Here is a 15,823-nt window from a genome sequence, read left to right as displayed (position 1 = left end):
AAAACAGAGCAGCTTTTGAGTGTGCAGCCCCTTCTTGAAGTCTGAAATCACAGCAGCAACTTGAGGACAGGTTGGGGAAAGTTGTGTTCAGTTTTACCTTGATGACACGAGTAAATTTAGCAATGAAGGCATGTATTTGTTAGTTGAAGTCACATCAATTTCATACATGACAACGAAATGCTGTTTCAGCGTGCTGATTTCCATAGTTTTCCATAGCTTGCAATTAGCTGCTGCCATTTTCCTCCCGCTAAACTCAGCGTTAAACATGAAAATATATTTAAATAATTCTAAAAAGGGAGCTTACACATATTACCATTTAAAATGCACAAAGGTGGATGCCTTTGATACTAATGATAATCTCTTTCTTCTTTTAATTGCTTTGATTTGATTGATCAGAGGTGCCAGTTTAGGCTCAGGAGCTGCACGTTTGTGTTTTGATTACTGTAGTAGCAGCTTCAAGCAGTCCTGAACCCTCTAAGTAGGCTTCTGTCAGTCGGGCGTTGCTTCTGGGGCCGGTTCAGGGTGTCTTGGGGAGAAGTTTCTTAAAAATGTATTTCTGGTGGAGTATCAAAGGGCCTGTGGTCTATGTCTGAGCACCAGCTGTTTGAGGTGATCTGATGAATCTTGCTTTATAAATGTGATTGCCTGCTGAGATGGCAACGTCAAAAAAAGTGGCCAGATTCAAAGAGTGGTTAAATATTGCCTTTCATTACTTCAAGGTATCCTTAGCTGTCTGAAAATTAAAAGGACTCCACAGTCCGCATCCCCTAGGATTTCCTGACATTTCAACTCTCAGATATTATCTGTTGCCATTTTGTAGCTGCAAAACAACATGTTCTTGGGATTTCCCATGCCGAGGATTTGGCAGCGAGGGGCTGCCTGGAGCCAACCCTGTAGCCCTGGCAGAGGTGCTGTGCTGCTGGTGGGATTGGGCTCCCAACACACGGTGTTTGGGTGCCTAAAGCAGGGGCAGCTGGGCATGGCCAGGAACGCGGCACTGTTTGCCCATCTGCTCAGACCAGGAAGCTGCACCAGGGCGGATTGTCCTACACTCTCTGTTATGTTTCCTCCTTTGCAGAACCATACGACGTTCGTGAACAGCAGAAACTGAGAGTACTTGGGCTGCAGTATTGTCAGATGTAGGTTGGGACTTTCAAATCCCAGGACTTTCAAATCAGAGGACTAAGACATCCTTAGGTTATGTAACCCAACCAAAGGATGTGGAATCGATACCACAGGCTTTTTTTGAAGGGCAGGGATGCTGACAAAGTACGTGGTTAGGGCTCAGTCTCCTGCGCCAGCAGTTTCCTGAGCTTGGGAGTACTTATCGAGTTTACAGTGAACTTAACTTCAAATTTTAAGAAATTTAAAAAATATTTTGTTTTCTTGTATTGCTGGGAATTTTTGTTTGGGAGCAGCATCTGCAATGACACTCCAGCTGTGTTTGCAATAGGGGATTGACTGAGGTCATAAACTGCTGTCAAGTTCTGTGTAGCCTGGAATCTCTCGGAAGCTTAATAACGAGCCCAGCCCTTACCTTTCTCTTGGTAAGCAGAAAGCCTCACTGAGCCAAGCAAAGGATTCAGCTAGGATGTATTTTGCTCACTGTGAGACTGAATTAATTGGAGTCCTTGAAGTGAAGAGTGAGCCATAATAATGATGGGAAGAGCTAGCTTCTGTCCCGTGTCACACTTCAAGCTGCCATTGCACCTCTTGGGGCTCAGTGATGGTGATGGTCTGTGTTAAGCTTCTGAACTCGTGATGCTGCTTTTCTTCTTCTCATATGGAGTCTTTTCAGCAGCTCTGATAAGCCACTGATCAAAGTTGCCATTGAAGTTTCCCAGCATGAAATGAAATTCTGTTTTATGAATTTAAATTTCTCTTTCTGGCTGTCATGGTTTAACCCCAGCCGGCAACTAAGCCCCACACAGCCACTCCCTCACTCCCCCCAGTGGGATGGGGGAGAGAATCAGAAGACTAAAAAAGAAAATTCATAGGTTGAGATAAAGACAGATTAATAGGAAAACCAAAAGCCATGAATGCAAGCAAAGACAAAACAAGGAATTCCTTCACTCCTTCCCATTGGCAGGGAGGTGTTCAGCCATCCCCAGGAAAGCAGGGCTCCACTTGGGAAGACAAACATCATCACTCCGAATGTCCTCCCCTTCCTTCTTCTTCCCCCAGCTTTACGCTGAGCATGACGCCAGATGATATGGAATATCCCTTTGGTCAGTTGGGGTCAGCTGTCCCAGCTGTGTCCCCTCCCAACTTCTTGTGCACCCCCTCACAGGTAGGATGAGAAGGAGAAAAGGCCTTGGCTCTGTGGAAGCACTGCTCAACAGTAAAAGAAACATCTCTGTGTTACCACACAAATCCAAAACATAGCCCCATACTAGCTGCTGTGAAGAAAATTAACTCTATCCCAGCCAAAACCAACACTCTGGCCTACCATTGTCTTCCCATTCTCGTGTCCTGCAGGATTGTGCTGTTTTACTGTGGCAGAAGAATCACAGCAGAACTTTCCTTGTATGGCCTTTTACATTATTTTTTTTTTATTTTTACGTCATCTTGCGTGAAACTGGTTTCCACAGGAAGGCTGAATACTGGCTGCAAACGAGAACAGAGGCAGTTTGATGGGAGGTCTGGTGTTGATTCGGACGCTAAAATAGGAGCAGCGTCTGTGTAAAGGAATGAGGGTAACAGAACAAGTGAAACTGCTTCTCAGTGGGTTTAGTGTCTGGGATTTTTGCTCATTTGTTTTTTAATCCCTAATTGCCACCTTCCCTTTGCAATAAGCCTACTTTGGGCATGAGGTGCAGAATCTGTGCCGTCCCGGCTGGCTGGCAGCACATTCTGCAGTCTGTCCCAATGGCCGATTTCTACCCTCGTCTCCCTCTGCAAAGATGTAATTTTGGTTGTTCTCTATTCAGCTACCAATTTTGTGAAACTTGTAGGAGTAGACTTATTTTTCATGTCTTTCCTCCCTTCCAGAATTGGTGGAAATTGGCCAACAGTTACTGAGGAGGGAATACAAGGAGAGAGCACAGTCTGTGGTGTTTCCGTGGGTCAACGCTCAAGGATGCTCTCATCAGCCTAGTTTTCTGTTTGGTTACGCAACCCAGAGTTTGAACAAAACCCTCAATCTACAAATCCTGTGTTTGAGTCTGTTATTACTACACAGGGGTTCGTTCTCTTGGGGGGGGTGGAGGAGTGGAAATAATCTTTGATGTATTAACTGTCTGTACACTTGCCAGGCAAGTTGTACTCAGAAAACATGCTTTTGTATGTACTTTTACATCACTGCTGCTGTCGAACAACTACAGCTTTGCTCACAGAACTGTTGGTAAGAGAGGGAATATGTTCACTCTACTCTTCAATTGTGTTGGTTTGGGAAAATAAGGAGTAGCAAAAAATGAAGCTGTTGTAGCGTGGTGCATTGCTTGGTGTTACAGATGTGCAAAATAGTCATAAGCAAGAGGCATGAATTGGAAATTGAATCACAGAGGGCCTCGTGTCTTACAAAGAGGAACTATGAAGATGGTCCTGCCCCGTAAAGCCTTTAGAACTGCAGCAAAAGTTAAGTGAGGTTAAATGAAGTGACGGAGGGCTTGTGGGGGAGGTGGGAGGATGGTAGGGTTTATTAGAAAGAAGAAGAAAAAATAAGTCCTGGACATTTCAGTTAGATCCAGATACCTGTTGGCTTTAGGGTCAGGGATTTGATCTTTCAGAGAGGTATTTTTCGCAGTTAGAAGTTGCATTTAGATCACCCAGACCCTGCTCCTAGCCAGTACAGGAGTTGTTCCTTTCAGTATACGTTTATTTCTTCCAGTCTGATTATCCATATCGCTAGTTATTGCTTTTTTATGAATTCCCTCTCTAAATGTTCATGTTCTAAACCAGTCTCCCTGGGTTCTCTGCTTTTAATTTGCTGCAGGGTTGAACCCTGAATCCTTACTTGCAGTGCAGGATAAGAAATACAAGTAATGGAAAGGAAAAGGACATTTTGCAAAAGGAGGGACCATGTTGGTTTGATGCAGTTTAGTTTAAAATTCAGTGTGTTCAGGTATTTTTCTGTCGTGACTGGATAAAAGTTGACACCTTTGTTTCCCCTCTTGCCTTTCTTCCTGAGAGAAGAGAAGCAGGAATGACTTCCTTTGACCAAACCTTCTTTGGAAAGCTGCCCAAGCCAGGGCTTATCCCAGTGGGAGCTGAGCCCTGTGGTCAAACAGATGCCGACTTCCATCCTGGAGTTTCTGACATATCTGTCCAGCTGCAGATGTGAGGAAGGAAAAGCAGGTACCAAAGGCAAATCAAGGAAGAGTCATAAGAAAGGCAGTCTCTTTGGTGTCACTCTGCATCCGAGCAGGAGAGAAGATGAAAGGCTCTGTGTATGCTTCAGTAGCCTTCTCTTTTCTTGTTCCAGGTATCGGTTTACCCCCCGAGGAGCAGAGGCGCAGGGATGCTGTGACTATTTACTCTTGTTTGTTTATGTTCATTTTGAAGAGACATGTGAGCGGAGCTGTCTGGGCTGCTTACGGCAAAGGAAATGGATCTCAGGGGAACAATTAATTTTGCTTGGCTATTTCTGAGTCAGGTGAAACCGTAAAATGAACCTGTGTGCCCTCCCCATTGTCTAAAAGGGATATATTTATTTATTTTACGTTTTAATGTGCCACTGCCAATTTATGATGTGAGCCTCAATGAATTTTTAATAGAGAATGGATAGAAAAAAGATGTATAACATGGGAGATTAATAGAAAAGGTTATCAGACTTGGGAAGAAAAAGACAGAGAGCTGATATTTTAATTAACTACTCCCTGCCTGTGTTGTGATCCCAGAGACATGACAATTGAGTGCCAGAAGGTGAATCTGGTTGGAAATAAAGTGATTCCGGTCTTGTATTAGAGGTGAGAAATGAGACAGCGCTTCAGTATTCTTGCAGTTTAAAAATAATCTGGGTTGCTGTTTGCAACAGAAAGCAGAGTTTATTGAAATTAAGACAGTCTGCAGAGCTGTGACCCAATGTGTTGGAGAGTAATAGTAGTAAAAAAAAATAGCAAATAAAATACAGTATATAAAATATAAATAATTTTTAAAAAGTAAAAAAAAAAAAAAGAAATATGATAATCATAAAAAAAGTTTGATCTCCCCCTCCCTTAATCCTGCTCCTTTAGGAGATTAGACAGCTTAGATTCAAACAAAGGACCAAATGCATTTGTATTCTGCTGATTTATCTGGTAGGGAACTGTTAGACCTTGAGGTGGGCGTGCGGACAAGGATGACACGTGTCGGTTAGGCCACTGCTGATGAGCAGTTGTGCCCAACTTCATTTTGCAAAGAGGAGCTGCAGTGGAGGAGCACGTTAACACCTTCCGAATGACACCCCGGGACTGTCAGTAATGCTTTTCTCCCCCTTTTGTGAATCCTGGCAATCTATTAATTGTGCTGCCGAAGAGCAGCGTCAGGGGAGCAAAGCAATCAGTGCCACCATCTGCTGTGAGCAGGTTGGCCATGTTGAAGGGAATGCCTGTTACGCTCCTTTCTGTGGCTGACCCTCGCGCTTGCGTCCACATGTCCCGGAAATAACAGTGATCCGAGTGTTAGACCGATGGAAAAAAGGGGAGGTTTGTTTTGAGGTAGAAAAGTCGTTGTGTTACTGTTTGGATCTCTAGAGGAGAATGAGTCAAAGGACAGTTTTCCTATGGAAAGCTGGACATCAAGACATTGAGAGAGCTAGTATAAAACTAAATATATTTTAAAATTTTCATATGTCTCCAGTATTATACTAGTCTCTGCTTTCTGGATGAAGATGTGATTTTCGTTTGTAGATGCTGTAACCTTCCCTTAACAGCGGATCACCAACGTTTTACGCACTCAGCTTCACAGCGAGCAGGAGAGTGCTCTGACTTTGCTTATGCATTTATATACCGTCTGTATCTGGTCAGAGTTTCTGACCATTAAATACATTAGATTAATTAAATCAAACTTACATTAAGTAAATCAAAAGTGACACTTGACAGCTAGTTCCACAAATTTTGATTTTCTAACCAGAGATGTTCAAGAGAAAATCTGTGCCATCTGATAACGCATGTGCAATGTCTTTCAAAGATCAGACTGGATTCTTAGTATGACTGGTCTCTTGTAAAACTCTTGGTCTATATGGGGTTGGTCTATATGGTATATGTGTTTCTGAATGACTGAAGAGAAAATTGTCTTTCCTCCCCACTCCCTGGAATCTGGCTCATTTAGCAACAGAAGGGGAGTAAATGTATGTTCTTTTAATAAAGTGTGTCCTGAGAGATTGTACAGCTGCTTAGTGATGCTTTGCAATGTTTTCCTGCTGGATGCCTGTGCAGGGAAGCTGCATATTTTGTGTATTAGAAAATGAGTACTTGATTTCTGCCTTGTAGACCTCTCCAGCACCTCGCACAATAATGCTCCTTGTTTCCTGTGTGGACACATGACCAATATTTAACATGATTCCCTCCCTCACAGCAGCTCATGAAAAAGAAAGGAAAAAGAAAATCAAACCCTGGACGCATATTTATTTTGTTTAACGCTTCGAAAATGTTTGCTGAAAGCAATATCGATGTAGCAATGATGTGTGCACGTGACGTATATCAGGGAATAGCTATCAAGCTCAAATCTCCCCATGAGGGCAGCTGAGCAGTGGAACAGATTACCAAGGGAGGTTGCGCTGTCTCCATCTTGAGGGTTTTTAAGACCAGACTGGATAAAGCCCAGAGTAACCTGGTCTGACCTCAGAGCTGACCTTGTCCTGAGCAGGAGGTTGGGCTTGATGACCTCCTGAGGTCCTCTACTACCTGTATTTTCCTGTGATCCTATTAGGTCGTGAGCAGCTTTGCAAAGGGAAGAAAAAAATCTTCTACCCACCACCACTTCCTATGTAAATTGATCCCTGGCAAGGGTGGATACCAGTTAGCCCTAAAGTCTTGCACTTCAAGGGTAGTAATGCTGGGCCTGAGCCACTGCTCATGACTCTCATAGCATGGCTGTCCAGGCCAGCAGAAAAGCTACTAATGTCACCATTGCAAAAGCAGTGAGTGACGAGTGATCACATTGACACCGAGCCTGTGGGCTGAAGGGGCCAGATATCTGTAGATGACTTGCTGCTGCAGTGGGAAGATGCTGGTTTGTATTACAGGGCACTGGTGGTGCTGCGCCAGGAGCACGTAGGAATAGACTGATTAATTGCTCAGGTTCATGACTTGCATCTTTTTCAAGCCCTAGATGCATGCAACCAAAGCAAATTGTGCAGGGTAGTTGACATTTAATGAAATGATTTCTAGTGTTTGGAGGAGTACTTTATGATCATCTACTATGATGATGGATGTATTAAAAAAGCCATGAATAGATTGCAGAGATAAAAACATTATGACTTAGATTTTAGTACTCCAAAGCTGAGAATTGTTTGTCTTACCTCTCTGTAAATCATGCAGCACGCTTTCAATTCCATGTAGCCAGCAGCTTTTTGTAATAAACGCCCTAGGTAATTATTTTGAAAAGAACATGCCTGCTTTTTGAATGTCTGGAAAAAGACATAGAAGAGGGGATCGCTGTTAAATAGTGGAGAGATAAGAGTTCTAGAGAGAAGAAACACCCGTCTTTGGTACCTGTTTGCGTCTGTCATGAAGAAGCAATGTTGAATGTGAAATGAATTGTCTCAATGCAGGGCAATCCTTATCATCCTTAGTGGGACTGAATGCAATGGAGGTCGTCTGTGCTACTTACATTCATGCCCAGTACTTTTTTCTTTCCTTCTTGCAGCAAAGAAAACTTGTGCTGAGTCGGATTTCACTTGTGACAATGGCCACTGCATCCCAGCCAGGTGGAAATGTGATGGTGAAGAAGAATGTCCTGATGGGTCAGATGAATCAGAAGCAGCATGCAGTGAGTAACACAGAAAAGAGATGTTTTTTAGACATGTTGTCTTATCAAAGTGTGGAGAAATTTGAGATCTCGTTCCCAACACTTGCAGGATGATCTGTCAGCTTTTGCTTCTGTTAGAACAGAAATTTAAGACACAGAAGATTCAGGTCATTCAAATCAGATTGTTTCCGAACTTTCAGATATACCAGTTTTCCAGACCATGATACAGGCAGCACTATCTGGTGTGTATTTCTGTCCGTAACGGAATGGGAAACATCTCTAGCTCTGTTACAGTTAATCTGGTTGTAGGGCTCAGGGTCAGCAGCAGTGCACGAAGATTCACATTCACCTGGTGTCAGGCCTTTTGGAAACTCCGATCTGCAGCATTTTGCCATTTGTCATCACTGCAGACAGCGCTTCCCTCATTACAAAGGAACTTTGCAATGTTAGAGTATTGCTCAATTTTATTTTTTTTTTGCTGTTGAGAACAAATGAAGAAAAAGGTAGCAGATGAAAGATGAGCAATGTAAAATAACTAAAGCTGGAAGTAAGTATGGCAGATGTTAACTGCAGGGTAGCACTTCTAAAACCCACTGATACAGTCAGTGAAAGGGCATGCTTGATTTTAGTGTGGTGCATTTACCTTTGTTTTTTTGAGTTTCTGAGGAGGTCCATTTGCACTCCATTGTTCTAGAACTGTGAAGGGTTCTCTGATGTTGAGTTGAAGGGAATCTCAGGGATATTTTAGTGAAAACATTAACTAATATGTAGCCTTCTATTTGTGTGCTTACTTATGTCTGCAGAGTTGTTCTTGGACAGACCAAGAAGCTAGTACAAGCCAGTATATTGAATTGCCAGTCATGTACTTCACAAATCTATTTCCATGAGTCAGAAGCAGTGTTGGAGGAATTTTATTGGATTTCAACAAAATGGGGCACATAGAGGACTTCAAAATTAACTATACTTTTATTTTTAAGCCTAGTACCAGTTCTGCTTTCTCCCTAATTAAGAAAGATGAATGTGCTTCTCCTGTGTAAAATGAATGGAATAATTTTTGCAGCCATATACAGGCTACAGAAAAAATTACTTTGGTAACTGCATTAACATATTAATGTATTGTATGTGTTGGTCTTTCTCACTGCATCCTCCTCAGTCAAAAACTATCTTAGTAATGCTGCTTCCACTACCTGATTGTCTGGAGGGGAGCTGAATAACGAAGCAGCTCCATTCCCTGCAGACTGTTTGTAAATCTCTTATTAGAGGCTTTAGCCTGGACTGTTCAGCAGTAAGATCCCTGATAATTTCTCTTAATCATCTACCATTCCTTTTCTAGCCATTTTACTTTCCCTTTTCCCCCCACTTGTGTTCATCCTCTGGAGAAATCAACCTTAAAACTTAAATATCTAAAGAGACTTGACCTGAGCCTCTGATTGTTACAGCATGGGACTGCCATCCTGAGAGGAAAGGAATTTGTTCAGTTTTGTGTGATTCTTTTGCTTGAAACCTTCGAAGAGACTGAAGTCTGCGTGTCTGTGGTGGTGATTCTATTCAGAAAAATAGACAACGCTTGAATGTCTCCCTGGTGCTAATGGGAGTGGGCCAGTGTCACTACGACACTTTGTTCCCATTCTGTAGTATAGGCCTAATGGGTGAATCGGGAATTCCTTGTGAAACTGGCAGTACCTGTATGGACCAACCCTTAATTTGTTTTTTAAATACAAGGGCTTTGGAACCTAGTCCAAAGACTGCGGCATATAACTGTGCCATGTTTTATTTGTTCATAGCTGTATCAAGGAGATTTACCGTGCTTTGCCTTAAGATATTTAGGTTTTGTTACGAGTTTTAGCCAAAATAGATCGAATTTTGTGTGATGGATGCACGAACTTGTGTCTCAGCGTTCACAGGATACTGGATACAAGCCCTTTTCTGACTTGTGACTAGCTCACAAGAGAAGCCAACGTTTCTGTCTGTACCAGTTAAAAGCTTGCCTTGGAATCTTAAAAATGTCTGCAACTACAACTTGGAACTTTCCTTGTTTTATGGGATTATTCAGATCCGAAGTTCGCACTTAATCAGATGAAGATCAAGCAGTTTTAATCCTGAGACTGTTGATAGCTATAGGCATTAATTTGCACAGTAAGGACATTCTTTCCGGATGCTTTGTATCCTTGTCAAAGTATGTGTCATCGCAAAGGCTGATCCGATCTGCTCTGTGAGGAGACAGGATCGACCTGGTAACGCGTAAGCACAGTGCTGATTCTGGGGCTGATTGACATATTCTCAGGTCTTCCTACCACCACTGGTCAAGACAGCAATGAACTAACAAAAAAAAACGGGAGTGCTAGGCTTTGCTTTTGATTTGTACTCATAACATAAAAGGCCTACCTCTTTGTGCGTGTAAATGTTATTTAAGGGCAAAGAAGAGGCTGTAATGACAGATGGAAAATGTAGAGAGGGGCAAAATGTATAGCTGGACGTTCCTATGTCTCTCTCTACAGCCATTTTCTCTTCCTGATGGAAGCAAGGCTGAACTTTCTCCCTGTGGCTGGGGAATGGCTACAGACCCCTCTGACTGTCTCGTTTTCCTCTTTAGAGATGCAGCACAGCCCTTTGGAGGAGTCTGCACTGTGGAATTTCCCTAGGGAAGGGGCACGTTGGGAAATGGAGATTTCTCACCTCTGGCAAGATCAAACTGCTTTATAAAATCAGTTGCTTTCAGACAGGCCACATAATTGCCAGCGCTTCTGACAGGATCTAGGGTTATTCCTCGATTAATGCAACACTGGGACATTGTCCATAGTCCATTCGAGGTGGGGAAGTTAAGAGGGTTGATAACGCTGACTGTTGCATTTTAGGAGTATTTGCAGCTTACAATGTGATGAAAACAAGGCAGTTCCTCTCAGCATTTAGCCACCTGCTAAATGGCTTTTTATTTTTTGTATGCTTTTGTGGTGTGTTTTTTAAATACGTTTTGTGCTCTCTGGTTGGTAGTTAGGAATGTTGTGTGCCCATCTCTAATGCTTGGTTAAAGGTAACAGTTTGTGGGGTTTTGGGAGTGGTTTTTTTTTTCCCCTAGATCAGCTCGCTGAAAACCAAAACAGTGCTTCACTTTTTCTGATTCCCAGATCACTGAAGTTGCTCAGCTTTGTACCTCACAATATCCTCTCTAGGGATGTCACCCATCCACTGGTCTTGAGGGCAGCATGACCCGTCTTATGTCAGATAGGTAAGAGGGCATCACAGCTGGTCCAACTTCTGTTGCATGTGTGATATCTAGGGCCTTTTCTGCTATCCATGCAGTTGGGGTTTTTTTTAAACTGTTTTTTCTTCAAGCCAATGAATGTAGCTGGGAGTGGTAGGTGTAAGGATATCTTTCTGAGTCCCATTGAATTTTCAGCTGATGACATCTGTAGGACTCCTCCCTGTCATGGGTTTTGGTGCTAGTTGAAGGTTAGTTATTTTCTAGCATGGGCTGATTTTGGAGAAGATGATTTTCCAGGCTTTTGGTTTGAAATGGGTCATTATGAATAAGAAACTCCTTACATTTCTTCATTTTTCTTCAAGCCAGATCCTTAACCTAAACATACTCTCACATCCATAGGTTTGTCCAAGTGAATTATTCATGTGACATGTGAGTGTTGCCACTAAAACGTAGTGTTCTGCCATCTGTCAGTTTTTCAGTACTATTATCTGACTGGTGAATTTATTTTGTCTCATTTAATTTATATTAAGGTTTCAAAGAAATGTGTCCCCCTTTTCTGTGAGCTGATTTATTTCAGGGGAATCTTGTGGGCTGGATCTGTGCTCTCTGAAGTCATTATTAGAAATATCGTCACTCTGGAGAGGAGATGTATGTTGTTTTACTTTTTTGTTTCTCTGCGGAAGCAGAACAAGCCTCTGAATCAAGAGAAGCAAAACCATGTAAACTCAGAAATTAATGCTATCCGCAAGGGACAGAAGGGACCGATTTCACAATTTGAGAAGTTGTGTTGATTGAGGAGAGGGAGGAGGAATTCAATATTGAATAGAAGAAAGTGATTTTGAGAAACATACTTATTAAATGAAAATAAATGGGATGGTGGGTGAGAGGGAACAAAGAAGCACCATTCAGCTGTGCTGCAGCAGTGCTCCTGGTGAGGAAGGGAAAGAGTTAGTACTTGGGCATGCCAACTTCCAGGCTCGTCTTCCTTGACAAAACCTTTTTAGATTCAGCGATTGCCTGAACTACGTCTCTGTTCAGGAAGGGTTGGCTGCTTGTACATAAAGCAAATGAACCACTTTGGCCTTGCAGGATATGTTCCAAGAAAATAGCCCAGGGGAGGAGCAGGCTTGTCCTCCTGTTTGACATCAGCCATTGCTGCTTCTCCCTGCCTGCTGTGAGGGAGAGCCTAGAGTGAGTGCAAAACTGCCGTCGTTGGAAGGTGCTCTGAAATGATAATGGATTTCATCTTCCTCATGCCAGCTCGTTAGTATGCAAGGAGCTCCCCACAAATCGTTAAAAAGGATAGCAGAGTATCTGGAAGCAGTGGGAGTAGAGTTAGTGCCTCTGTCAGCCCGACGCCTGCGACTCCCACATACCTCACCAGTAGCTGTTTTGAGATGCAGAAAATATTTTTGACCTCAGAGTAGTCTCGAAGGCTGAGCATCTTACAGTTGATTGCTGCATGTCTCTGCCAACGACAGGGAGATCTTTTGTAGCCTACATGTACTCTCCCATTGGAGACCCCACCATGGCCAGAGCCTTGGACTTATTTTTCATTGCTCTTAGTAAAAGCAGCTCTGTGTGACTTCCTGGAGCTGTGGTACAGCTGCTGCTGATATACACAGGCTTTGCTTATGCATATGAAAAGATTCCTCACTATTTTTCTATCCAGTTTCTTGAAGCTAAGAGAGGGGGAAGGGAAGTAATTTTTCTTGCTAACCTAACAGAAACCTCCAGCAAAATTAATGTTATCCACCTAATGCTGCTCCAGCACAGGTACTGAATCATTCTGCTTTCTTACAAGAAACAAATTTTAAATTTCTCTTTGAAGTATTTTGATTATTTAACCAGTGACTTAAATAAAAAAAATATCTAGCAAAAAATAAAAACAATGCTAACAAACAGTAACAGCACTGATGGGAACACAAATTAAAAGGATACAGCAAGTGAAAATCTAAGCTGGCAAACTCTTGCCTTAGGACATTGTGTATATATAATGAGATCGAGGAATGCAGGCAGCATAAACTCACCACTTACTTCTTTATCAGATATGTAACGTTTGCCTAGTTAGGAGCAGAAATTATTATACAGAAAGGTATAGTAGAGGGTTATAAGGAAGAAAAAGAGGAGAGACTTGAATTCATATTGCATTTAATAGGGGAATGATTTAGTAGGGCAGGTTTAATAAGCAGCAGTCCTAGAAATATATTTTTTTAAATGGAAATGGAATATAAGATCAAGCCCTGAATGTTGGTTTGAAATACAGTAACAGTTCATGCAGCCCTTTTTATTTTGAAGTACATGTCACGAGTCATTCAGACAGTTCTACCCAAACTTGACAGTTATATTTTTAATGGGTATTTTCCATGGTCTTAGGTACTTTGTGTGCTGCTGCTGTGTATGCTGATCTCTCACAGTGGTGATGAGTTCTGTCCTCATTTTCTATTGAGTTGTCCAAATGCAAAATTCTGTAATTGGTGGTGGTGCTGATGGCATTGCTTACCCCGCAATGCACAGCCCTCTTCTAGCTCCCCATTCACCCCAAAGGGTATTGTGTCTCTACTGTTCTTCTTTGATCTAGATCTCCTGCATGACTGAGTGAGTTTGGTGACATTACTGCTCTTTTGTGGAAAGTGACTTAATAAGCTGTTCCTTGCCCTTGGAGAATTTATCCTGGGGAAGCGTGGACTGTCTCATTCAGGGCATCACATACACTGGGCCATTGAACTTCAAGTAGCAAAAGAAAAAAAACTAGGCCAAATCAGCCAGGCACAGCCAGATATCAGGTTCTAGCACCTGGGGCAGTAATGGAGAGGATTTTTTTCTTATTCTTTTTTCCTCTAACATTAAGAACAACTCTGTTTGTATATATGTGATAAGATGCGGGAGATTATAAATGCAGTGGAACATGTAAATTAAAAGACCATTTATGGAATCATAGAATGCTTAGGGTTGGAAGGGACCTTAAAGATCATCTAGTTCCAACCCCCTTGCCACAGGGTTGCCTCCACTACACCAGGTTGCTCAAAGCCTCATCCAACCTGGCGTTGAATACCACCAGGGATGGGGCAACGTCTCTGGGCAACCTGTTCCGGTGCTTCATCACCCTCACTGTAAAAAATTTTTCTTTAATCAAAATTTCCCCTCTTTCAATTTAAAGCCATTGGCCTTTGTCCAGTCACTACACACCCTTGTAAAAAGTCCCTCTCCAGCTTTCCTGTAGGCTTCCTTTAGGTACTGGAAGGCTGCAATAAGATCATCCCAGAGCCTTGTCTCTTCTCCAGGCTGAACAACCCCAACTTGCTCATCCTGTCTTCATAGGAGAGGTGCTCCAACAGAGAGGTGTAGAGCAGAGGTTCTGTTGGATTAATTTGTTAGAGATCATTCAGGGAATTGAATAAATTGGTGATGATGTCAGATGTACACATGTGCATTTTAACAACACTACCACTACACTAACTGGCTATTGCCAGCATAAAAGACAGCAGCTTCGATAGTCTTGTCCCTGTCCCCCTGCAATTGTACCCCCGTCACTGTCTTCAGTGGGCCATTGGGAGCACTGCTAAGGACCACATCCCAGATTTCCACTGCATCTGTAAAATAAATACAGGACAAGGTACGGGATGTGGGAACAGTTCTAGATCTACAGGATCCTCCCAGTGACAAGGCACAAAAGAAGCAGTCTCATTTTCCAGATGCCCAAACTGCTTTGTAGGGCTAATGATGAAAGCTTTGATTTATCAAGGTGATCAAATTTATTGAGACAGAATAAAATTAAAACACCCCATGATCATCTCTCCATTAAGTCATGGAATAATTTAAGATAGAAGGGACCTCTGGTGATCATCTCGTCCAATCCCCTGCTCAAAGTGGACCCCTGTCCTCATGTTTGATGACCTTTATTAATGAAAAAAAAAATAATTCCAATATCTCACTAGAATTTCCTTGTTGCAGGATGTGTCTGTTGCCTCCCATCCTATCAGTATGCACCTCTGAGAACACTCTGGCTCCGTCTTCCCTAATCCCTCCCATTTTGTAGTTGAAGGCAGCAATAAAACCTTCCTTTAGCCTTCTCTTCTGACGGCTGAGCAAATGCTGTTCCCTCAGCCTTGCCTTGTATGCAGTCTCTCATTTCAGGTTATTTTGTCAGATAGTTGGAAATGACACAATGCTACAACCAGGATACAGGTTTTGCATCGTTCACTCACCCCTGTCAAAGCTTTACCACATCCAAAATATAACTTAAAAATTAATTCATTTTTATGCCTTTGCTACTTATCTTCCAGGTCTCCTTAGTAGAGGGTTCCAGACTCTTGAAAACTCCTTTCTATGGAAATGTTTAACATTACACCACAGATGCATGAGACTTGTTGAGACCTGTTAGCAGACTATTAGTTCCCTGCAGGTCGTGGCTTATAGTTCAGTGCAGATTTTTAAAATCCTTTTTATCCTAAGTGTGTATGACTCTTCAAATTCTCACAAATGTACCTTTACTCCTGATTTCATCCTCCTATCTCAGCCAGCGTATACTTGCTTCCCAAGTGCCTCTGGTTCCCTTAACCACTGTAAGTGCTTTGAATGCCTCCAGGTGTGTCCTTGTTGGAGCAACCCCTAATTGACCTCAATATCCCAAAGGACACAAAAACGTAGGGACTAACTCAAGCAGTCTTTGGCAGGGTAAGGAACCAATTACAGTTTTTCCTGCGTCCTGTCCCTTTTTGTGAAGCATGA

The 15,823-nt window shown here is 42.4% G+C and overlaps 1 protein-coding gene across 1 annotated transcript in view; it reads left to right on the top strand.

The window, feature by feature from the left end:
- Positions 1-15,823, top strand: part of LRP8 (LDL receptor related protein 8) — a 195,162-nt gene that overhangs the window by 112,252 nt on the left and 67,087 nt on the right. Inside the window, exon 3 of the mRNA XM_086617939.1 lies at positions 7,789-7,911. Coding sequence (XP_086474065.1) covers positions 7,789-7,911 — 123 coding nt within the window. The remainder of the gene's footprint in view (positions 1-7,788; positions 7,912-15,823) is intronic.

Source organism: Tauraco erythrolophus, chromosome 10 (genome assembly GCF_009769465.1).
Source record: "Tauraco erythrolophus isolate bTauEry1 chromosome 10, bTauEry1.pri, whole genome shotgun sequence".
NCBI lineage: Eukaryota > Metazoa > Chordata > Aves > Musophagiformes > Musophagidae > Tauraco > Tauraco erythrolophus.
Note: the sequence above shows the minus strand (reverse complement) of the source record. Positions and strands in the feature narration are given on the sequence as shown.